General features: G+C 46.2%; 1 protein-coding gene across 10 annotated transcripts in view; it reads left to right on the forward strand.

Annotated features, from left to right (window-relative positions):
• The window catches only part of dlg1a (discs large MAGUK scaffold protein 1a), a 389,839-nt gene that overhangs the window by 79,876 nt on the left and 285,908 nt on the right, over positions 1 to 24,055 (forward strand). For 9 of the 10 annotated variants that reach the window (XM_045687910.1, XM_045687907.1, XM_045687908.1 and 6 more), the window contains one exon: positions 20,048 to 20,356. In XM_045687910.1, coding sequence (XP_045543866.1) covers positions 20,048 to 20,356 — 309 coding nt within the window. Of the gene's footprint in view, positions 1 to 2,030; positions 2,620 to 20,047; positions 20,357 to 24,055 lie in introns of those variants that run through there. The other variant, XM_045687914.1, reaches the window with a different exon arrangement.

The raw sequence follows: 24,055 nt of genomic DNA on the forward strand, positions 1-24,055 counted from the left end.
TCTCTCTCCCTCCGTGCTCGGCTCGCTCTCTCCCCCTAAGCGCTACGGCTCTCTCTCCCCTCGCACGAACAACTCTCTCTCTCTCTCTCCTCGCGTGCTCGCTCTCTCTCTCCCCCTCGAGCTACGCTCTCTCTCTCTCCCCTCTCTGCGCTCTCGCTCCCCCTGCGCGCCGATAGCCACTCTCCAAATGGCATATAACTCTATACGGCTCAACCCATCAGCAGACAGATAAGCACTAATATGAAATAAGCAACAATAATTGCAATAATAACATACGAAGAATGCAGATAGCATATATTATATGGAAAATAGAACATTAGAGAATAACAATGACAGAATTGAGAAATATAATACCAAAATGGCAAACATGTATTGAATATGGGCAGAGAATTAGACAAACATGTGACATAATCAAAAATACCCCATATTCAAAATAATCCCGGCAGGAATAACTCTCTAAAAAAATATCCCTCTCTCTCCCCCTCTCGTGCTCCCTCTCGCTCTCCATCTCCCTCTCCCTGGATGTGTATCTGTGGTGGCATCATGGTGGCTCAGCACTCTGTGATCTAGATAGTGATGCTGGAAGGTGATTGGTTGACGAGGCCCTGAGGAGCGATTAGGATCTCTTCACACCTGCTTCCTATCCTCTAGATCTGTCATCAGAGAGAGAAGGACTGTACATTGTGTAGGTCTGTCATTGTTTTAAAGAGTTGAACACACACACCTGAACACAGCAACTTTGTCTAGGAACTTTCTGCAGGTTTGGAAGTCCACAGTGCTGGCATGTGATTGCATCCTTCTGTAACTTGAGCTATTCTGTCTCAGGTTTAGGTCCAGCTTCAGAGGTGTAGCTGGACAGGTTTAAGCCTAGGTTGTGTGGTCAAGTTGAGGTGTCCAGTGCTGTCCACTATATTTCTGCAGTCCTCTCCCTCTCCGTCCCTCTCCTTTCTACTCTTGTGGCTTTCAGTGTGTGGCGTCGTTTCAGTGTGTGGCGGCGTCGTTTCAGTGTGTGGCGGCGTCGTTTCAGTGTGTGGCGGCGTCGTTTCAGTGTGTGGCGGCGTTGTTTCAGTGTGTGGCGTAGAGAGGTTTAGTTTGCTATGAGTGTGCTGCTGTGATATTCTCTTGGGGCAGCAGCAGGTTGTAGTGTGAAGAGGTCAGTCTTTCTCTACTGGTGAGATCACACCTCCCTGTCCTGGGTGACGTAAGGACAGTCTTTCTCTATCTACTCCTCCTCTCCTCTGTCGTTCACTGTGTTTGTTTAGTCTGTCCTGTCCACTGGGCTGTGTAATGACCCCCTCCCCCTTCTCTCGCTCTCTCACTCTCTCTCTTAACTCTCTCCCGCCTTTTCTTCTCTCTCTCTCTGTCTCTCTCTCTGTCTCTCTGTCTCTCTCTCTGTCTCTCTGTCTCTCTGTCTCTCTCTCCGTCTCTCTCTCTCTCTCTCTCTCTCTCTCTCTCTGTCTCTCTCTCTCTGTCTCTCTGTCTCTCTCTCCGTCTCTCTCTCTCTCTCTCTCTCTCTCTCTCTCTCTCTCTCTCTGTCTCTCTCTCTCTCTCTCTCTCTCTCTCTGTCTCTCTCTCCGTCTCTCTCTCTCTCTCTCTCTCTCTCTCTCTCTCTCTCTCTGTCTCTCTCTCTCTGTCTCTCTGTCTCTCTCTCCGTCTCTCTCTCTCTCTCTCTCCGTCTCTCTCTCTCTCTCCGTCTCTCTCTCTCTCTCTCTCTCTCTGTCTCTCTCTCCTGCCATTTCTTCTCCCTCTCTATCTCCTTCTCCCTCTCTCCTCCCTCTCTTCTCCTTCTCTTCTCTCTCTCTCTCTCTCCTTCCTCTCTCTCTCTCTGCCTGCCCATGTTTGTGTGTGTAGTGCTGGTGTCCCTCTCTGAGTGCACGAGTCATGGCAGAGCCTCCACTGCAGCAGGCAGAGAGGCAGTGACAGAGAGAGAAAGAGAGAGAGGAAACTGCCCAGGGCATTCTCTCTCTCTTTCTCTGTCTCATTCTGTTTCTCTCTCTCTCTCTCTCTCGGTCTCTCTTTATCGCTCATCTCTCTCTCCACCACCATGGCTCTTCCCTCTCTCTCTGAGCTCATTGATCTGGCTGCCTGAATGCAGAGCGGCGAGTCAGCCGAGCGGAGAGAGAGAGTGAGGGAATGAGAGAGGGGGTAGAGGAGGAAGAGAGACACAGACACAGACTGCGAGAGCTGTGCTGTGATCTTACAGAGAGAGGACTGGGACTGCTGTGCTGTGATCTTACAGAGCGAGGACACTGGGACTGCTGTGCTGTGTAGTAAGGAGAGAGGTGTGGGGAGACGGAAGGAGGGAGACTCTATGAAGCCTGCCAACACCTCTCCCTGGATATGAGGATGGTGGTTGTGATGAGGAAGAGGCAGAGAGAGCAGGCTGGAGGCAGGCAGAGCCGGGACTGACAGACTGACAGAGAGCGACAGACAGGCAGACAGACAGACGTACAGGGGGCTCCTGGCTCTGGGGGGACAGAGAGACCATGATGGAGGTGCCCGGGCACTGACAACGATATGACACCCAGCGTCAAGCACTCGGATTGTTTTACGCCAATGTTGTGCCACTGTAAAGTAACATGCACCAACAGCACCGTCTCGCTTATATTCGGATGTAAGGTAGGAGACAAGCGTTGACACACACACACACACACACACACACACACACACACACACACACACACACACACACACACGGAGGCATGGTGGCCAGTGTTTATTTACGCGTGTGTGTGTGTGTGTGTGTGTGTGTGTGTGAGGGCTCAGCGTACTGTAATAGTCAGCCACAGGGGGTTTATATAGAAAGATATATAGAAATGTATCTGTCAGGACACCAGTAACCCAAACAGAGCTAACACACACGCTCCTACAGCGCTCGTTAGGCTGTTCAGTGCGTGGGCAGAAGGAATCACCACGTTTCTGTGAGTCAGTGTATATGTGGTGAGACCCTCGTGGCGGTCTCTTTTTTTTAAGAGCACACCAAGCGTAAATAATGTGTGTGTTTACTCTCTGTACCTACACACAAACACACTGGTGATGTTCTCACTGTGAGAAGCACAAACACTGAATCTGGTTTTGAATTTAGTCCCGTTTTAGTTTTTTAAGTGGATTCCGGACACACTGACATGACAGCCACAGTGCGTGTGTGCGTGTGTGTGTGTGTGTGCGTGCATGTGGAATTAGCCTAGCTGTTTCTGAGCGTCCTCTACCAAGCCAAGCGTACCGTGAGCGTTTCTAAACATCCCTGTTAAACCAAGCAGACACACAGTATGTATGACTCCCAATGTCCTCACCAAACTAGCTGTTGTTCATTGTAGCATGCTAGCTGTGTTGTTCATTGTAGCATGCTAGCTGTGTTGTTCATTGTAGCATGCTAGCTGTGTTGTTCATTGTAGCATGCTAGCTGTGTTGTTCATTGTAGCATGCTAGCTGTGTTGTTCATTGTAGCATGCTAGCTGTGTTGTTCATTGTAGCATGCTAGCTGTGTTGTTCATTGTAGCATGCTAGCTGTGTTGTTCATTGAAGCATGCTAGCTGTGTCGTTCATTGAAGCATGCTAGCTGTGTCGTTCATTGAAGCATGCTAGCTGTGTCGGTCATTGTAGCATGCTAGCTGTGTCGTTCATTTTTGCATGCTAGCTGGGTCGTGTACTCTAGGGTGCTAGCTGGGTCGTGTACTCTAGGGTGCTAGCTGGGTCGTGTACTCTAGGGTGCTAGCTGGCTCGTGTACTCTAGGGTGCTAGCTGGCTCGTGTACTCTAGGGTGCTAGCTGGCTCGTGTACTCTAGGGTGCTAGCTGGCTCGTGTACTCTAGGGTGCTAGCTGGCTCGTGTACTCTAGGGTGCTAGCTGGCTCGTGTACTGTTGGGTGCTAGCTGGGTCGTGTACTCTAGGGTGCTAGCTGGCTCGTGTACTCTAGGGTGCTAGCTGGCTCGTGTACTCTAGGGTGCTAGCTGGGTGATAATAAGCATAATACTGATACACATCTAAAGCATGCTACCATGGCCTCAGTAGTTGCCCTCAAAAGCATCCAAAACAATTCCTCTCGATCTAATCTGCTGTGCATCTTTCCTATTGGACAGCTTCTCTTCTAAGTGTGTGTGTGTGTGTGTGTGTGTGTGTGTTGTCATCTGTTTTAGAACCCTGACAGGAAACCAAACAGCTACTTCAGCTGATTACGTAACAACTGCTCCTCTCCTCGCCTCTGGGCCATTCCCTTCCTCCCCTCCTCAACCCTCTCACTGTCTCATGTAATAACACTCTGGCTAACACACTCTGGCTAATTAAACTCTTATTATAAAATGTATAGTAAGAGTTTGGATGGATTTTTTCACGTTTAAAGTGGGATTGGGAAAATATTTTAATTGTGATTTATTATTTAAAAACAATTGTCACACGAAATACTCCAACGTGAAAAGATGATTTATATACATTACCAGTCAAAGGTTTGGACACACCTACTCATTCAAGGGTTTTTCTTTATTTTGACTATTTTCTACAATATCAAAACTATGAAATAACACATATGGAATCATGTAGTAACCAAAAAAGTGTTAAACAAATCAAAATATATATTACATTTTAGATTCTTCAAAGTAGCCACCCTTTGCCTTGATGACAGCTTTGCACACTCTTGACATTCTCTCAACCAGCTTTATTGTTTTTAATTGTTTTACCTTTATTTAACTAGGCAAGTCAGTTAAGAACAAATTCTTATTTTCAATGACGGCCTAGGAACAGTGGGTTAACTGCCTTGTTCAGGGGCAGAACGACTAGCTTCATGAGGTAGTCACTGAGTAATTGCCTCCTTATTTTCAAGCATGGTGGTGGCTGCATCATGGAATGAGTATGCTTGACATCGGCAAAGACCAGGGAGTTTTTCAGGATAAAAAGAAAGGGGCACAGGCAAAATCCTCGAGTAAAACCTGCTTCAGTCTGCTTTACACCAGACACTGGTAGAGGAATTGACAGAGCTTGAAAAGATTTGAAAAAAATAATGGGCAGATATTGCACAATCCAAAGCTCTTAGATACTTACCCAAGAAGACTCACAGATTCCACTTTGCTTTTAGAGTATTTTGTGTAAATAGTTTACAAAAAAATGCCTGTTAAATCAATTTTAATCCCACTTTGAAACACAATACAATTTGAAAAAATCCAAGCGGGGGGAATATGATCAAAAAAGGATCATGTAAGCGTTTTTTTTTTTTTTTACGGCGACATACCGTAAATCCTGCAGGCGACATACCGTAAATCCTGCAGGCGACATACCGTAAATCCTGCAGGCGACATACCGTAAATCCTGCAGGCGACATACCGTAAATCCTGCAGGCGACATACCGTAAATCCTGCAGGCGACATACCGTAAATCCTGCAGGCGACATACCGTAAATCCTGCAGGCGACATACCGTAAATCCTGCAGGCGACATACTGTAAATCCTGCAGGCGACATACTGTAAATCCTGCTATGTGAAAAGTGTGTTAGAAGTGTTAGTAGGAAGGTGGACTGGTGATTTTATAGGGTTGAAGATCAGGCTGGGATGGTGTATTGGGTTAAGGGTCAGGCTGGGATGGTGTATTGGGTTGAGGTCAGGCTGAGATGGTGTATTGGGTTAAAGGTCAGGCTGGGATGGTGTATTGGGTTAAGGGTCAGGCTGGGATGGTGTATTGGGTTGAGGTCAGGCTGAGATGGTGTATTGGGTTAAAGGTCAGGCTGGGATGGTGTATTGGGTTAAGGGTCAGGCTGGGATGGTGTATTGGGTTGAGGTCAGGCTGAGATGGTGTATTGGGTTAAGGGTCAGGCTGGGATGGTGTATTGGGTTGAGGTCAGGCTGAGATGGTGTATTGGGTTAAAGGTCAGGCTGGGATGGTGTATTGGGTTAAGGGTCAGGCTGGGATGGTGTATTGGGTTGAGGTCAGGCTGAGATGGTGTATTGGGTTAAAGGTCAGGCTGGGATGGTGTATTGGGTTAAGGGTCAGGCTGGGATGGTGTATTGGGTTAAGGGTCAGGCTGGGATGGTGTATTGGGTTAAAGGTCAGGCTGGGATGGTGTATTGGGTTGAGGTCAGGCTGAGATGGTGTATTGGGTTAAGGGTCAGGCTGGGATGGTGTATTGGGTTGAGGTCAGGCTGAGATGGTGTATTGGGTTAAGGGTCAGGCTGGGATGGTGTATTGGGTTAAAGGTCAGGCTGGGATGGTGTATTGGGTTGAGGTCAGGCTGAGATGGTGTATTGGGTTAAAGGTCAGGCTGGGATGGTGTATTGGGTTAAGGGTCAGGCTGGGATGGTGTATTGGGTTGAGGTCAGGCTGAGATGGTGTATTGGGTTAAAGGTCAGGCTGGGATGGTGTATTGGGTTAAGGGTCAGGCTGGGATGGTGTATTGGGTTGAGGTCAGGCTGAGATGGTGTATTGGGTTAAGGGTCAGGCTGGGATGGTGTATTGGGTTGAGGTCAGGCTGAGATGGTGTATTGGGTTAAAGGTCAGGCTGGGATGGTGTATTGGGTTAAGGGTCAGGCTGGGATGGTGTATTGGGTTGAGGTCAGGCTGAGATGGTGTATTGGGTTAAAGGTCAGGCTGGGATGGTGTATTGGGTTGAAGGTCAGGCTGGGATGGTGTATTGGGTTAAGGGTCAGGCTGGGATGGTGTATTGGGTTGAGGTCAGGCTGAGATGGTGTATTGGGTTAAAGGTCAGGCTGGGATGGTGTATTGGGTTAAGGGTCAGGCTGGGATGGTGTATTGGGTTAAGGGTCAGGCTGGGATGGTGTATTGGGTTGAGGTCAGGCTGAGATGGTGTATTGGGTTAAAGGTCAGGCTGGGATGGTGTATTGGGTTAAGGGTCAGGCTGGGATGGTGTATTGGGTTGAGGTCAGGCTGAGATGGTGTATTGGGTTGAAGGTCAGGCTGGGATGGTGTATTGGGTTAAGGGTCAGGCTGGGATGGTGTATTGGGTTGAGGTCAGGCTGAGATGGTGTATTGGGTTAAAGGTCAGGCTGGGATGGTGTATTGGGTTAAGGGTCAGGCTGGGATGGTGTATTGGGTTAAGGGTCAGGCTGGGATGGTGTATTGGGTTGAGGTCAGGCTGAGATGGTGTATTGGGTTAAAGGTCAGGCTGGGATGGTGTATTGGGTTAAGGGTCAGGCTGAGATGGTGTATTGGGTTAAAGGTCAGGCTGGGATGGTGTATTGGGTTAAGGGTCAGGCTGGGATGGTGTATTGGGTTGAGGTCAGGCTGAGATGGTGTATTGGGTTAAAGGTCAGGCTGGGATGGTGTATTGGGTTAAGGGTCAGGCTGGGATGGTGTATTGGGTTAAGGGTCAGGCTGGGATGGTGTATTGGGTTAAGGGTCAGGCTGGGATGGTGTATTGGGTTAAAGGTCAGGCTGAGATGGTGTATTGGGTTAAGGGTCAGGCTGGGATGGTGTATTGGGTTGAGGTCAGGCTGAGATGGTGTATTGGGTTAAGGGTCAGGCTGGGATGGTGTATTGGGTTGAAGGTCAGGCTGGGATGGTGTATTGGGTTAAGGGTCAGGCTGGGATGGTGTATTGGGTTGAGGTCAGGCTGAGATGGTGTATTGGGTTAAAGGTCAGGCTGGGATGGTGTATTGGGTTAAGGGTCAGGCTGGGATGGTGTATTGGGTTAAGGGTCAGGCTGGGATGGTGTATTGGGTTGAGGTCAGGCTGAGATGGTGTATTGGGTTAAAGGTCAGGCTGGGATGGTGTATTGGGTTAAGGGTCAGGCTGAGATGGTGTATTGGGTTAAAGGTCAGGCTGGGATGGTGTATTGGGTTAAGGGTCAGGCTGGGATGGTGTATTGGGTTAAGGGTCAGGCTGGGATGGTGTATTGGGTTAAGGGTCAGGCTGGGATGGTGTATTGGGTTAAAGGTCAGGCTGAGATGGTGTATTGGGTTAAGGGTCAGGCTGGGATGGTGTATTGGGTTGAGGTCAGGCTGAGATGGTGTATTGGGTTAAGGGTCAGGCTGGGATGGTGTATTGGGTTAAAGGTCAGGCTGAGATGGTGTATTGGGTTAAAGGTCAGGCTGGGATGGTGTATTGGGTTGAGGTCAGGCTGAGATGGTGTATTGGGTTAAAGGTCAGGCTGGGATGGTGTATTGGGTTAAGGGTCAGGCTGGGATGGTGTATTGGGTTGAGGTCAGGCTGAGATGGTGTATTGGGTTAAAGGTCAGGCTGGGATGGTGTATTGGGTTAAGGGTCAGGCTGGGATGGTGTATTGGGTTGAGGTCAGGCTGAGATGGTGTATTGGGTTAAGGGTCAGGCTGGGATGGTGTATTGGGTTGAGGTCAGGCTGAGATGGTGTATTGGGTTAAAGGTCAGGCTGGGATGGTGTATTGGGTTAAGGGTCAGGCTGGGATGGTGTATTGGGTTAAAGGTCAGGCTGGGATGGTGTATTGGGTAAAAGGTCAGGCTGGGATGGTGGATTTGGTAAAAGGTCAGGCTGGGATGGTGTATTGGGTTAAGGGTCAGGCTGGGATGGTGTATTGGGTTAAAGGTCAGGCTGGGATGGTGTATTGGGTAAAAGGTCAGGCTGGGATGGTGTGTTGGGTTAAAGGTCAGGCTGGGATGGTGGATTTGGTAAAAGGTCAGGCTGGGATGGTGTATTGGGTTAAAGGTCAGGCTGGGATGGTGTATTGGGTTAAAGGTCAGGCTGGGATGGTGTATTGGGTTAAAGGTCAGGCTGGGATGGTGTATTGGGTTAAAGGTCAGGCTGGGATGGTGTATTGGGTTAAAGGTCAGGCTGGGATGGTGTGTTGGGTTAAAGGTCAGGCTGGGATGGTGTGTTGGGTTAAAGGTCAGGCTGGGATGGTGTATTGGGTTAAAGGTCAGGCTGGGATGGTGTATTGGGTTAAAGGTCAGGCTGGGATGGTGTATTGGGTTAAAGGTCAGGCTGGGATGGTGTATTGGGTTAAAGGTCAGGCTGGGATGGTGTGTTGGGTTAAAGGTCAGGCTGGGATGGTGTGTTGGGTTAAAGGTCAGGCTGGGATGGTGTATTGGGTTAAAGATCAGGCTGGGATGGTGTATTGGGTTAAAGGTCAGGCTGGGATGGTGTATTGGGTTAAAGGTCAGGCTGGGATGGTGTATTGGGTTAAAGGTCAGGCTGGGATGGTGTATTGGGTTAAAGGTCAGGCTGGGATGGTGTATTGGGTTAAAGGTCAGGCTGGGATGGTGTGTTGGGTTAAAGGTCAGGCTGGGATGGTGTGTTGGGTTAAAGGTCAGGCTGGGATGGTGTGTTGGGTTAAAGGTCAGGCTGGGATGGTGTATTGGGTTAAAGGTCAGGCTGGGATGGTGTATTGGGTTAAAGGTCAGGCTGGGATGGTGTATTGGGTTAAAGGTCAGGCTGGGATGGTGTATTGGGTAAAAGGTCAGGCTGGGATGGTGTATTGGGTAAAAGGTCAGGCTGGGATGCTGTATTGGGTATACAGAATCTCCCATACGTGTTCATTTGGGTTGAGATCTGGTGACTGAGAAATTCACACATTAGTATAAATAACATTAAACCCTCTGTTCTTTTAGAGCTTCTCTTAGCCAAAATTATGGGCAACTTGCCATTTTGATAAAGATGTTGGATCTTACTTTGAGCCAGTTTGCAACAGCAGGAAAATAATCCTGCAGCAACAGGACATTATAATTAATGGAGATTTCTGAAAGAGTTGATGATACATTTTTCATAAGGGAAAATAAAGTCTGAAACTACAGCTAGGATGCACCAACATGGATGACCTCTTAAACTGGGTTAAATCAAGGTTTATCTGTTCTTCTTGTATCACCAAATTTTTTACTTAGTTTTAATTTAATCCTTCATCTGATCTATATTGAGTTTTTACTTTTAACCTAGATAAATTTGAAACCTGTTGCAATTATTATATATTTTTTTAATATAAACTTAGATTGGAGATTCATCTCCAAACTGCCACTTGATGTGGTTTAACTGACTAAATGGCAGCAAATCTACTGTGGAGAGACCAGAACGATAGAGTTCCTCAGAGAACAATATTAGAAACTGGTTGAATCCTGTTGAGTTTTATGATAATATTGAGATTTTCTTAGAGATACCGCTTCTCCAAGGTCTCTGTAATGCAACTGGAAAGAAAGGTTGGATCAACCATGAAGCATGGGAGTGATAGGAACGAGGCTGTACCCCCACTACCTCAGCTCTTGGTGGTCCAACGGTTCTATGTAACTGGATGTTTCCAGATGGGGGTTGGGGACCTTTTTGGACTCCACAAGTCAACCCTCTGCAGGATTCTAGTCAGTGTCCAGTGCTTTTGTCGGTCTGAAGAATCAGTACATTCAATCCTACAGCTGGATTTTACAGGAGAGCTAGATTTCCAGGTTTACTATGGGCGATAGACTGTACACACATTCTTATTCCCATCTCTGGTGGCATTGAATGGAGAACTATTCCGTAATTGGAAAGGTAACTGGTCCATCAACGTGCAGGCACCAACATCCTAGCTAGATGGCCAGGATCCACCCATGACAGCAGTATCTTTGACAATAGTCATCTGTGTGCAATGCTGGAAAGAGGGGCAAATGAAGGACACCTTCTAGGTGACAATGGATATGCTTGTTGTGGGTACCTTATGACTCCGCTTTTAAACCCCCAGACACCTGAAGAGAGAGAATACACCACCTCTCATATCCTGACAGGAGATCTCATAGAGAGAGAATACACCACCTCTCATATCCTGACAGATCTCATAGAGAGAATACACCACCTCTCATATCCTGACAAGAGATTTCAGAGAGAGAATACACCACCTCTCATATCCTGACAGGAGATCTCATAGAGAGAGAATACACCACCTCTCATATCCTGACAGGAGATTTCAGAGAGAGAATACACCACCTCTCATATCCTGACAGATCTCATAGAGAGAGACTACACCACCTCTCATATCCTGACAAGAGATCTCATAGAGAGAGAATACACCACCTCTCATATCCTGACAAGAGAGCTCATAGAGAGAGAATACACCACCTCTCATATCCTGACAGGAGATCTCAGAGAGAGAATACACCACCTCTCATATCCTGACAGATCTCATAGAGAGAGAATACACCACCTCTCATATCCTGACAGGAGATCTCAGAGAGAGAATACACCACCTCTCATATCCTGACAGATCTCAGAGAGAGAGAATACACCACCTCTCATATCCTGACAAGAGATCTCATAGAGAGCTCAAGATTTCCGTGCCTACAGGAGAGGCTCTGCACGAAGATGGACAGTACACTGACATCATTATTGCAGTGGCAGTTCTGTATAACCTTGGCAGGAGACAAGGAGAAGACCTACCTGAGGAGGTCTTACCTGAGGAGGATGAAGATGGCCAGGTGAAACATGCTGCGAATGGGAATGCTGTGAGGAGAAACTTGATTGAGAACCATTTTGCAGACTGAGGTGTAAATAATGTAACACTGGTAACATGTAAAAAGCAATATTATATTTTTGATAGACACAATTCCTAAGTAGGCTTTCTGTATTAACATACATTATTAAGACATTGTTTTTCTCAGTACCATACCGGGTGGAACTGAAAGCACCAGAACACAAGAGTGGGGACAAGACTGGAGGACACCAAATTGCTAGAGAAAGCATTGTTTTAATAAATAATTGTTTTAATAAATAAAAAGATCATCATTCATTATGGGCATTTGGGCATTTGTTTCCCTGAAGGAGTTTCTGTTTCTAAATTTGCAGTAGCTCTCTTTGTAAATTCAAGACCTCAATCTGCAGTAGATTTTTCTCTCTTTCCAGCCTCCAAAACATCAATATGAGCTGGTTCATATCAGTTCTGGGGCGTTTGCTTGGCCTCTCTGGTGTTTTTCTGCTGGTGTAAGATCCAGGCGATGCTGTTTCTCCACGGCAACAGGGTGTAAGCTCAACTAAAGGAAAGCAACAGCTATTTAATTGGGGTTTATGAAGTGCTCAGCCTTGGTACGAATGATGTTATGCAACATGCTGAAATGGGACTGATAACAGAAACATTGTAGTGAAATAGCAGTAATGTTAGTTTTAACGTGCGTTATAGTCATTGATGTTTACCAGTTATTTATGCTTACTGAATATTGGTGGGTCGAGTTGTCCGTCGTTATCATAGGGGTTAAGGAGAGGGTCAAACTACTGGGGAATCACCTCGCATATCTTCTGGGAGAGAGGAGCAATTCCCTTGGCAGGAGGCCCCCCTTCCGGTCTGAAATAGCCCCCACCTCTCCTCTGCCGCATCCATTTTGGCTTTCACTTTGAAGTTTTTCCAGCACGCCTTCATCTGATTTGTGTCTCTCTTCTCTTTTAATCCCTGTCGATCCATTAAATCTTTCTTATAAAGAGGCCCAGGTGTCTGTCTGTCTTTTTGACAGTTCTGTTGTCTCTTTTTATCCTCCAGTATGTTGCAAAACTCCTCCATCAGCTTCTGACAAGGTTTTTTTGATAAGCGGAGAAATGTGAACTTTGACGTGCCATGATCAGGTGGCTAGTGAACAAAATAATAAATGGCTAAATAATGTTAAGTAATGACAATTATTTCAAATTAGCCAACCCATGTGAACCTTTCACGAGGGAGTTGCAGCAGTGCTACATTGTTATTATTTTATCAAGGAACAGCATCTATGTTGGCTCATTTGTCAGGTAGGCTAGCTACTTTGTTTCAACTCACGAAATACCTCAATATTGGTGTAACGTGTCACTAATCATAGTTTAAAACCGTTAATATTGGATTCACTGATCCAGATTTGAAGTGAAGTGGTGCAACACATCTCTGATTTAATTCTAAACCTAGATTTACAAAACCTAGATTAGCTCTATTCCTTGATTAATTTAAACCATGTTGGTGCAACCTACCCTACAAGTTTTACATTTACTGCATTGCAGGACAGTTCTGCAACTGGGTGATCAAATTAAGATCGTACATCTATAAATGAACCTAAGCATAATGTGTTGTTAATTGCTTAATTAACTCAAGAACCAAACCTGTGTGAAAGAACCTGCTTGCAATGTACTTTGTGTCCCTCATTTATGCAAGTGTTTCCTTTATTTTGGCAGTTACCTGTATATTGAGTACTCTGACGGCCCAGGCAGTCTTTAACCCACATCAAACAGCTGTGGTTCAATGCAGCTGAGCTGTCACGTTTGGAGGGACTGACTGACTGACTGACTGACTGATTGGCTGACTGGGAGCACTGCTCTTTTGGCCTCTGGGCTTCCGTAATTAGCCCCACACCAGATGCTGCTAATCCTCTCATCTTCCCCGCTTCTCTTTCTCTATCCATCTTCACTTTTCCTCCTCTCCCCTCATACCTTTCATCTCACTCCTCTCTCCGGTTTTCTGTCACTCGCTTGTACTGTACTGTAGGTCGAGGCCTGGCGTTGTATACTGGCCATGGTTGTACACAAGTCATACACCCATGTTTGACTGGGAGGCTCAGGCTATTATGTAAATCAGTGTCATGCAGACATGATGTGTGAGGTTGTGATTCAGTGGGCTAGGACTGGGATGGACGGTTTGGGCTGTGACTGGACATTGAAGGAGAAAAGATCGATTCTGTACCATCCTGGATATGGGATGCCCCCCTTAGCTCTCTCTCTCTCTCTCTCACTCACTAACCCTGTCTAATTTCTTTCCATAGCTTCACACACAGTCACACTGCCTGGCATAAGCCGGTCACGGCCAATACAAACCCAGTCAGACTCACAAAGGACAGAATAGAAATGGTATGTCTGTTTGTAGCCCGCTCACGGCTTAGTTAGTCGGTGTCAATGTTTACTAAAGCTAAAACCAGAGAGAAACTGAGTGGGTTGTTGGTTAGCTGTTTGACAGGATGCCACATGGCTGGTCGTCCCACACTGCCAAAGCACACTCATGCTCGGGGACCTGTACGGTACGTAGGTATGTATGTAGCCATCTCTAGCATAATGGTGGTGGTGATGAGGGACTCCCTGTTCAGGTAAAAATCATCAAGGACCAGAAATTCAAAATTCTGTCAATCAAATCTCTCAAAGACGTACGGTACATTCATAACATACATTAATATATATAGTATCTCTCAGTTAAAGACCTACAGGGCATTCGGAAAGTATTTAGACCCCTTGACTTTTTCACATTTTGTTACATTACAGCCTTATTCTAAAATGGATTATTAAATAGGTTTTCCCCTCATCAATCTGCACACAATACCCCATAATGACAAAGCAAAAACAGTTTTCGATTTTTTTTTTTGCAAATGTATTAAAAACTGAAATAACGTATTTACATAATACCCTTGGCTATGAGACTCGACATTGAGATCAGGTGCATCCTGTTTCCATTGATCATCCTTGATGTTTCTTCAACTTGATTAGAGTCCACCTGTGGTAAATTCAATTGATTGGACATGATTTGGAAAGGCACACACCGGTATATATAAGGCCCCACAGTTGACAGTGCATGTCTGAGCAAAAATCAAGCCATGAGGTTGAAGGAATTGTCCGTAGAGCGCCGAGACAGGATTGTGTCGAGGCACAGTCTTGGGAAGGGTGACAAAAAAATGTCTGCATGATTGAAGGTCCCCAAGAACACAGTGGCCTCCATCATTCTTAAGTGGAAGAAGTTTGGAACCACCAAGACTCTTCCTAGAGCTGGCAGCCCGGCCAAACTGAGCAATCGGGGGAGAAGGGCCTTGGTCAGGGAGGTGACCAAGAAACCCGATGGTCGCTCTGACAGCGCTCCAGAGTTCCTCTGTGGAGATGGGAGAACCTTTCAGAAGGACAACCATCACTGCAGCACTCCACAAATCAGGCCTTTATGGTAGAGTGGCCAGACGGAAGCCACTCCTCAGTAAAAGGCACATGACAGCTCACTTGGAGTTTGCCAAAAGGCACCTAGAGACTCTCAGACCATGAGAAACAAGATTCTCTGGTCTGATGAAACCAAGATTGAACTCTTTGGCCTGAATGCCAAGTGTCACGTCTGGAGGAAACCTGGCACCATCCCTATGCTGTGCTGTGGGGATGTTTTTCAGCAGCAAGGGCTGCGAGACAAGTCAGGACTGAGGAAAAGATGAACGGAGCAAAGTACAGAGAGCAAAGTGCTGCAATGCTCCCCATCCAACCTGAAAGTTTGAGAGGATCTGCAGAGAAGAATGGGAGAAACTCTCCAAATACAGGTGTGCCAAGCTTGTAGTATCATACCCAAGAAGACTCAAGGCTGTAATCGCTGCCAAAGGTGCTTCAACAAAGTACTGAGTGAAGGGTCTGAATAATTCTGTAATTGTGATATCGTTTTGTTTTTTTATTTGCAAGCATTTCTAAAAACCTGTGTTTTATCATGTGTGGCATATCAAGAAGCTGATTTAAACAACAGGATCATTAAACAAGTGCACCTTGTGCTGGGGACAATAAAAGGTCACTCTAAAATGTGCAGTTTTTTCACACAACGCAATGCCATAGAAGTCTCAAGTTTTGAGGGAGAGTGCAATTGGCATGCTGACTTCAGGAATGTCTACCAGAGCTGTTGCCAGAGAGTGTTCATTTTTCTACCATAAGTCGTTTTAGAGAATATGGCTGTACGTCCAACTAGCATCACAACTGTAGCCCACGGGTAAACCACACCAGCTTAGGACAACCACATCCTGCTTCTTCACCTGTGGGATCTTAGACCAGCCACCCGGACAGCTGATGAAACTGAGGAGTATTTCTGTCTGTAATAAAGCCCTTTGTGGGGAAAAACTTATTCTGATTGGCTGGGCCTGGCTCCCCAGTGAGTGGGCCTGGCTCCCAAATGGGTGGTCCCTATGCTCTTGCAGGCCCACCCATGGCTGTGCCCCTGCCTAGTCGTGAAATAATGCATTTATTTCAATTGCCTGATTTCCTTATATGAACTGTAACTCAGTAAAATGGTTGAAATTGTTGCATGTTGCGTTTCATATTTTTGTTCAGTATATTTATGTGGCAAGCTAACAACACAGAGCGTAACGTTAGCTAGCTAGCTGCTAGGAGGATATCATGTCATTGGTGGAGTGGGTGAGTGACTGACTTTCCCCTCATATTTTTTTTCGGTGGCTATACACAGCTTCAGATGCAGGTGTCATTTGGTTATCTAGCAAGAACTTGATCAACTGTTAGCCAGTGAATTTGCAAATGCAAGAGATATGCTAGCAAACTGGATATCTAGCTAGCTACTCCGATTTCAGAGCTGAATATGACCGGTGTCAGTAAATGTAGGCAAAAAAAAGTTCATAGTTACTCATGAACTCTCTAGATAACATGAAAACAGCCTGACCAGCTCTGCTAGTGCGAGTAAAATGGTCAGTTCTCTCATTTGTGTCTGGAAGTAGCTAGCTAGCAAGCTAGTCAACTTTAGCCAGTTAGCTTCGGTGCTTGGTTGGGACAAGCATGCATTGGCAGGCAAGCTGCAGAAGGACCAGTAGGCTACAATACCCCATTGGTTGTCAGTGCAATTTTGACATCCAACTATCTGCAAAAGTTTGAGAAGGTTTATCTAATTTTCCTTTGTTAGATTTTAGCACATCTTGCTCTGGCTAGCATTAGTTGTTGATTTTGTTGTTGATGTGCATAACTGATGGAGAGAGAGCCTACCTTTCCATGGTTGTTTGATCATTAGGACTGTAAAATGGAGGACTCCTGGGATATTTGCATGAAATCCATTCAGGTGTATTTTGTTGCGAATGCATTCTAATTATCCAAAGTCACACTATTACAACTGCCTGTAAACACACAGTCCAGTTCAATGTGAATGATGACAGGTCCTACTGCCTGTAAACACACAGTCCAGTTCAAAGTGAATGATGGCAGGCCTGTGTGGCAGATGGCTTGTTTGCATTAAGGCCTACTGTAGCTCTGATTTGGCTATGGCACACCAGTCTGTGTAGACTCCGGTCCTGGACGAGAGAAATGTTTTTATTAGGTTTTATTTACTGCACTGTAAATAAAAACTTGTCCAAACGCACGGCCGCTTTCCCACTCTATATTTCTATAGAATTATCACAATGCCTGACTATATGTAATTCCAAAACACTAAGTATTTATGAACACGTGAAAATGACCATATCTACAGTGAGGGGGAAAAAAGGTATTTGATCCCCTGATGATTTTGTACGTTTGCCCACTGACAAAGAAAGGATCAGTCTATAATTTTAATGGTAGGTTTATTTGAACAGTGAGAGACAGAATAACAACAAAAAAATCCAGAAAAACGCATGTCAAAAATGTTACAGCACAGATGGTGTTGATCACCCTCTGCTGACCCCTAAGAAGCCAGAGCAGCCTTCTGAGGGGGTCAGGAGGTTAAAGGTCAGACAGAGTGGACAAACCGCAGTATGTCCGGTGATGAGGGATGGGATGGCATATACTCCCTGAGGCTGGCAGCTGAGTTGGCACAGCAGCTGTAAACTGACTGGATTAGACTGTGTGTGTCACGAGTTGCTGATTCTTCTATTGTTCCTGGAGCATTGTTCACATGTTTCTCCAAGGTGTTAAAAGATGGATGTAAAGCAGGGATGTTGAAAACTGTTAGTGTGTGATGAGCAGCCCAACACCAGTACCCATCCCAGCCTGGTTTCACTGGACAGCTTTGCAAATTGGTGTCAGTGTGATGGCCCAGGGAGAGAAAGAGAGGACGGGAGAGTGAGGTAGAGGAGAGAGTAAGGGAGAGAAGGAGAGAGTAAGGGAGAGAAGGAGAGAGTGAGGGAGAGGAGAGAGTGAAGGAGAGAGTGAAGGAGAGAGTGAAGGAGAGAGTGAGGGAGAGAAGGAGAGAGTGAAGGAGAGAGTGAAGGAGAGAGTGAAGGAGAGAGTGAAGGAGAGAGTGAAGGAGAGAGTGAGGGAGAGAAGGAGAGAGGCGAGTGAGGGAGAGAAGGGAGAGTGAGGGAGAGAAGGAGTGAGAGAGAGAGGGAGGGAAAGAGAGAGAGGGAGGGAAAGAGAGAGGGAGGGAGAGAGAGAGGGAGGGAGGGAAAGAGAGAGAGAGGGAAAGAGAGAGAGAGGGAGGGAAAGAGAGAGAGGGAGGGAAAGAGAGAGAGGGGGAGGGAAAGAGAGAGAGAGGGAGGGAAAGAGAGAGAGAGGGAGGGAAAGAGAGAGAGAGGGAGGGAAAGAGAGAGAGGGAGGGAAAGAGAGAGAGGGAGGGAAAGAGAGAGAGAGAGGGTGGGGTCTCTACAGTACCTGTATCATCAGGTTTATTTAGGGAGGTCCTCCTCTCCTCTCTTCTTCCCTATTCTCCCTTTCCACTCATGTTCTTTGTCTCCATTTCCACCTTTTCTCTCTTCTTCTTTCTCCCTCTCTCTTTGCGCTCATAGTCTCTCTTCTTCTCTCCTTGGGGACAGCCAGTGTCCTCATTCAGCTACGCCTGCCTGCAGACTCCTATACTTTCTCTTTCAGCTAATGCCTTAAGTGATGGCGGCTCTTCCAGTCCACTCCCAAAGCAAGCCAGGGCTCTTCAAACCAGTCCAGTCCACTCCCAAATCAAACCAGGGCTCTGCAAACCAGTCCAGGCCACTCCCAAATCAAACCAGGGCTCTGCAAACCAGTCCAGGCCACTCCCAAATCAAACCAGGGCTCTGAAAACCAGTCCAGTCCACTCCCAAATCAAGCCAGGGCTCTGAAAACCAGTCCAGTCCACTCCCAAATCAAGCCAGGGCTCTGCAAACCAGTCCAGGCCACTCCCAAATCAAACCAGGGCTCTGCAAACCAGTCCAGTCCACTCCCAAATCAAACCAGGGCTCTGCAAACCAGTCCAGGCCACTCCCAAATCAAACCAGGGCTCTGCAAACCAGTCCAGTCCACTCCCAAATCAAGCCAGGGCTCTGAAAACCAGTCCAGTCCACTCCCAAATCAAGCCAGGGCTCTGCAAACCAGTCCAGGCCACTCCCAAATCAAACCAGGGCTCTGCAAACCAGTCCAGGCCACTCCCAATGCAAGCCAGGGCTCTTCAAACCAGTCCAGTCCAGTCCCAAAGCAAGCCAGGGCTCAGCAAACCAGTCCAGTTCACTCCCAAAGCAAGCCAGGGCTCTTCAAACCAGTCCAGTCCCAAAGCAAGCCAGGACTCTTCAAACCAGTCCAGTCCCAATGCAAGCCAGGGCTCATCAAACCAGTCCAGTCCACTCCCAATGCAAGCCAGGGCTCTTCAAACCAGTCCAGTCCAGTCCCAAAGCAAGCCAGGGCTCTGCAAACCAGTCCAGTCCACTCCCAAAGCAAGCCAGGGCTCAGCAAACCAGTCCAGTCCCAAAGCAAGCCAGGGCTCTTCAAACCAGTCCAGTCCCAAAGCAAGCCAGGGCTCTTCAAACCAGTCCAGTCCCAAAGCAAGCCAGGGCTCTTCAAACCAGTCCAGTCCCAATGCAAGCCAGGGCTCTTCAAACCAGTCCAGTCCAGTCCCAAAGCAAGCCAGGGCTCATCAAACCAGTCTAGTCCAGTACACTCCCAAAGTAGAGCACTTCAAACCAGTGCCTCCAGAATTGCAATATTGTTTGTTTCCTCCTGGTAGTTCATTGATTGGTTAATGTCACTGATTGCCCAGAGAGTCCAATCATCTGGTCTGAATTAGTACCACGACCAGCTAGTGGTCCAGATTTGACAACGTCCTGACATCCAGCCCTGTAGCAGGGTGGGTCTGTGTTGCCAGAGGCAGGAGTCACAGTGGAAGAGAGATGTGATCATGCTGTGTATGTCTCAGCAACATTATGTTATTGTTATTTATGGTGGCTATATCATCATGGAACAATGGGACACACTCCTAAAGCTATTAGTTCCACGCCGGGCCTACACCTGGGCCGATCTACAGCTAGACACACACGCATACGCACGCTCGCACTATAGCACACACACAAACACATAAACACACACACATTCACGCGCAAGCATACACGCACACGCAAACACACACAGTGTGATGGCACACAGTCTGTTTGGTCTTCAGACAGTTCTCTCTGAGTGACACTAAGCCCATTTAGAAGTGCTTAGTCCTCTTCCACCGTGACCTCAGAACTAACAGGAACCTCTCTCTCTTTTTCTCCCCCCCTCACTCTCTCTCCCCCCCTCCCTCTTCCCTCTACAGAAGTACAGGATTCAGGATGAGGATGGTTCTACCCCCCAGCAGGACCAGGGTCAGTCTCAGGCCTGTCCCCAGCACCCCTACCCCAGCCTGGAGGAGAGAGGCAGAGAGCGGGAGCTGCCAGGGAGCCACCACGGGACCCTCCGCAGCCACCATGGAGGAGGAACCCTGGACGGGTACCACCACGGCAGGGGAGACAGAGAGGGCAGGGGGGAGGGACGGCCAGAGCTGGTCCAGGTAGCAGAGAAAAACCTGTCTCAGATAGAGAACGTCCATGGATATGTCTCCCATGCACACATCTCCCCTATGAAGGTAGGACACAAAATATATGTACATGATGTTAACACAGACAAACGTACAGTACATGGTGTTAACACAGACAAACGTACAGTACATGGTGTTAACACAGACAAACATACGGTACACGGTGTTAATACAGACAAACATACGGTACACGGTGTTAATACAGACAAACATATGGTACACGGTGTTAACACAGACAAACATACGGTACACGGTGTTAACACAGACAAACATACGGTACACGGTGTTAACACAGACAAACATACGGTACACGGTGTTAACACAGACAAACATACGGTACACGGTGTTAACACAGACAAACATACGGTACACGGTGTTAACACAGACAAACATACGGTACACGGTGTTAACACAGACAAACATACGGTACACGGTGTTAACACAGACAAACATACGGTACACGGTGTTAACACAGACAAACATATGGTACATGGTGTTAACACAGACAAACATACAGTATATGGTGTTAACACAGACAAACATACAGTATATGTTAACACAGACAAACATACAGTACATGGTGTTAACACAGACAAACATACAGTACATGGTGTTAACACAGACAAACATACAGTACATGGTTGCATCCACATGAAAGTGAACGGTTGATATATTACCCTCCCTCCCTCCATTTATTTTTTTAATATCTTTATCTGCTTTCTACTTTCCTATTTATACACCTACCTTTTAACACGCTTGTACACGATACCATAATAGAAGCCCCTGCAGTGCTTGCATCAACACACAAAGCATTAGAAGAACGAGAGATTCCTCCAGGACTGTTTCAAAAGGCCTGCACATCTCAATGTTTGCATAGTTTTCAGGCACTAGACAGCCATGGTAAGAATCAGAGATACGCACAAGCAGTTGGCTAGCGTGTGTCTTTACCATATACTGTATGGTTCTACCATGTTGTCTATAGATATGGTGCTACCGTGTTGACTCTAGATATGGTGCTACCGTGTTGTCTCTAGATATGGTGCTACCATGTTGTCTCTAGATATGGTTCTGCCATGTTGTCTCTAGATATCGTGCTACCATGTTGTCTCTAGATATGGTGCTACCATGTTGTCTCTAGATATGGTGCTACCATGTTGTCTCTAGATATGGTGCTACCGTGTTCTCTAGATATGGTGCTACCGTGTTCTCTAGATATGGTGCTTCCATGTTGTCTCTAGATATGGTGCTACCATGTTGTCTCTAGATATGGTTCTACCGTGTTGTCTCTAGATATGGTGCTACCGTGTTGTCTTTAGATATGGTGCTGCCGTGTTGTCTCTAGATATGGTGCTACCATGTTGTCTATAGATATGGTTCTACCATGTTGTCTCTAGATATGGTGCTACCGTGTTCTCTAGATATGGTGCTACCGTGTTCTCTAGATATGGTGCTACCGTGTTGTCTATAGATATGGTGCTGCCGTGTTGTCTCTAGATATGGTGCTACCGTGTTGTCTTTAGATATGGTGCTGCCGTGTTGTCTCTAGATATGGTGCTACCATGTTGTCTATAGATATGGTTCTACCATGTTGTCTCTAGATATGGTGCTACCGTGTTCTCTAGATATGGTGCTACCGTGTTGTCTCTGTGTATGGTGCTACCGTGTTGTCTTTAGATATGGTGCTGCCATGTTGTTTCTAGATATGGTGCTACCATGTTGTCTCTAGATATGGTGCTACCATGTTGTCTCTAGATATGGTGCTACCATGTTGTCTCTAGATATGGTGCTGCCATGTTGTTTCTAGATATGGTGCTACCATGTTGTTTCTAGATATGGGTCTACCATGTTGTTTCTAGATATGGTTCTACCATGTTGTCTCTAGATATGGTGCTACCATGTTGTCTCTAGATATGGTTCTGCCATGTTGTTTCTAGATATGGTTCTACCATGTTGTCTCTAGATATGGTTCTACCATGTTGTTTCTAGATATTGTGCTACCGTGTTGTTTCTAGATATTGTGCTACCGTGTTGTTTCTAGATATTGTGCTACCGTGTTGTCTCTAGATATGGTTCTACCGTGTTGTCTCTAGATATGGTGCTACCGTGTTGTCTCTGTGCATAGTGCTACCGTGTTGTTTCTAGATATGGTGCTACCATGTTGTCTCCATGTTCTACATCAGAGAATACCATCATTTAGGTCATGTGACTGTACATGGGATTCTTTTGTATGCAAAGTACATGGTTGGACTAAAACCATCATAGTAGGCTGTAGTACACTGTGATCATGTAACATTAACAACAGTTGAGATGTTTCTCAATCAGTGTTCAAGCCAGACAGGCTCCAGTCATGCTGGGTGAACACTACAAGACATTCACAGTCCTAACATCGCTGAGCCTCTCACATTGAACCATGTCTTTCCTGTAGTTTGTTGTCTTGCCAACGTTGTGATGAGCAGACTAAACGATGTGGTGCAGACAGGGGCATGGTGAGGATTCTCCATACCTGCTGTCCGGTTACAGGACATAATAATAGGATTAGTGTGAATAATCTGATTAATATAATAGTTGGATTTAATCGTTGACGTGCTTTGCAAGAATAACGATTTACCTAAATAATCCTGTTTACATCGACACATCTGATGGGACTTTGATAAATGCAGAAAATTGCTAATCAAAATTAATCTACCACAGCAACCATTATTCTGAGTTCGGACATATAAAGTTTGTATTTTTTGTATTTTTAATTTAACATTTATTTAACTAGGCAAGTCAGTGAAAACTATTTCTAAGATTGATAGTTCTCGTTTTTCCAAACTCACTTCACACACACAAAAGAGCTAAGGATTGCGATGGCACATGATCAGATACTCCGCTGGAAAACCGATTGAAGCTGTCTACATGTCATAATAATTCTAAAGATTTCTCAGAAAATCAGGTGTTTTAATCGGCGTATGCTTACTTCGATTATGACCTTACACCGGTTAAGATGAGCAGTATTTCTATGCTTCCCGTTCTTAAGTTTTTTGTTGTTGCGTCTTTTACTTTCGGTTTCGTACACCAGCTTCAAACAGCTGAAAATACAATGTTAATAAAAATATATTTCACGGCGGTTTAGATGGTACAATCATTCTGAACATTCTGAGTGCTTGTTTTGTCACATAAACTGAAATTAGACAGAGTGATTCCAGCTTATTGCACCTTTTTAAAGGCAACTACAAACGCATAATAGTAGTGAGCATTACTCCTCTAGATATGGTGCTACCGTGTTGTGTCTGTGTATGGTGCTACCGTGTTGTGTCTGTGTATGGTGCTACCGTGTTGTGTCTGTGTATGGTGCTACCGTGTTGTGTCTGTGTATGGTGCTACCGTGTTGTGTCTGTGTATGGTGCTACCGTGTTGTGTCTGTGTATGGTGCTACCGTGTTGTGTCTGTGTATGGTGCTACCGTGTTGTGTCTGTGTATGGTGCTACCGTGTTGTGTCTGTGTATGGTGCTACCGTGTTGTCTGTGTATGGTGCTACCGTGTTGTGTCTGTGTATGGTGCTACCGTGTTGTCTCTGTGTATGGTGCTACCGTGTTGTGTCTGTGTATGGTGCTACCGTGTTGTCTCTGTGTATGGTGTTACCGTGTTGTCTCTGTGTATAGTTCTACTGTGTTGTGTCTGTGTATGGTGCTACCGTGTTGTCTGTGTATGGTGCTACCGTGTTGTCTCTGTGTATAGTTCTACTGTGTTGTGTCTGTGTATGGT

Source organism: Salmo salar, chromosome ssa10, assembly GCF_905237065.1.
Source record: "Salmo salar chromosome ssa10, Ssal_v3.1, whole genome shotgun sequence".
Classification (NCBI taxonomy): Eukaryota; Metazoa; Chordata; class Actinopteri; order Salmoniformes; family Salmonidae; genus Salmo; species Salmo salar.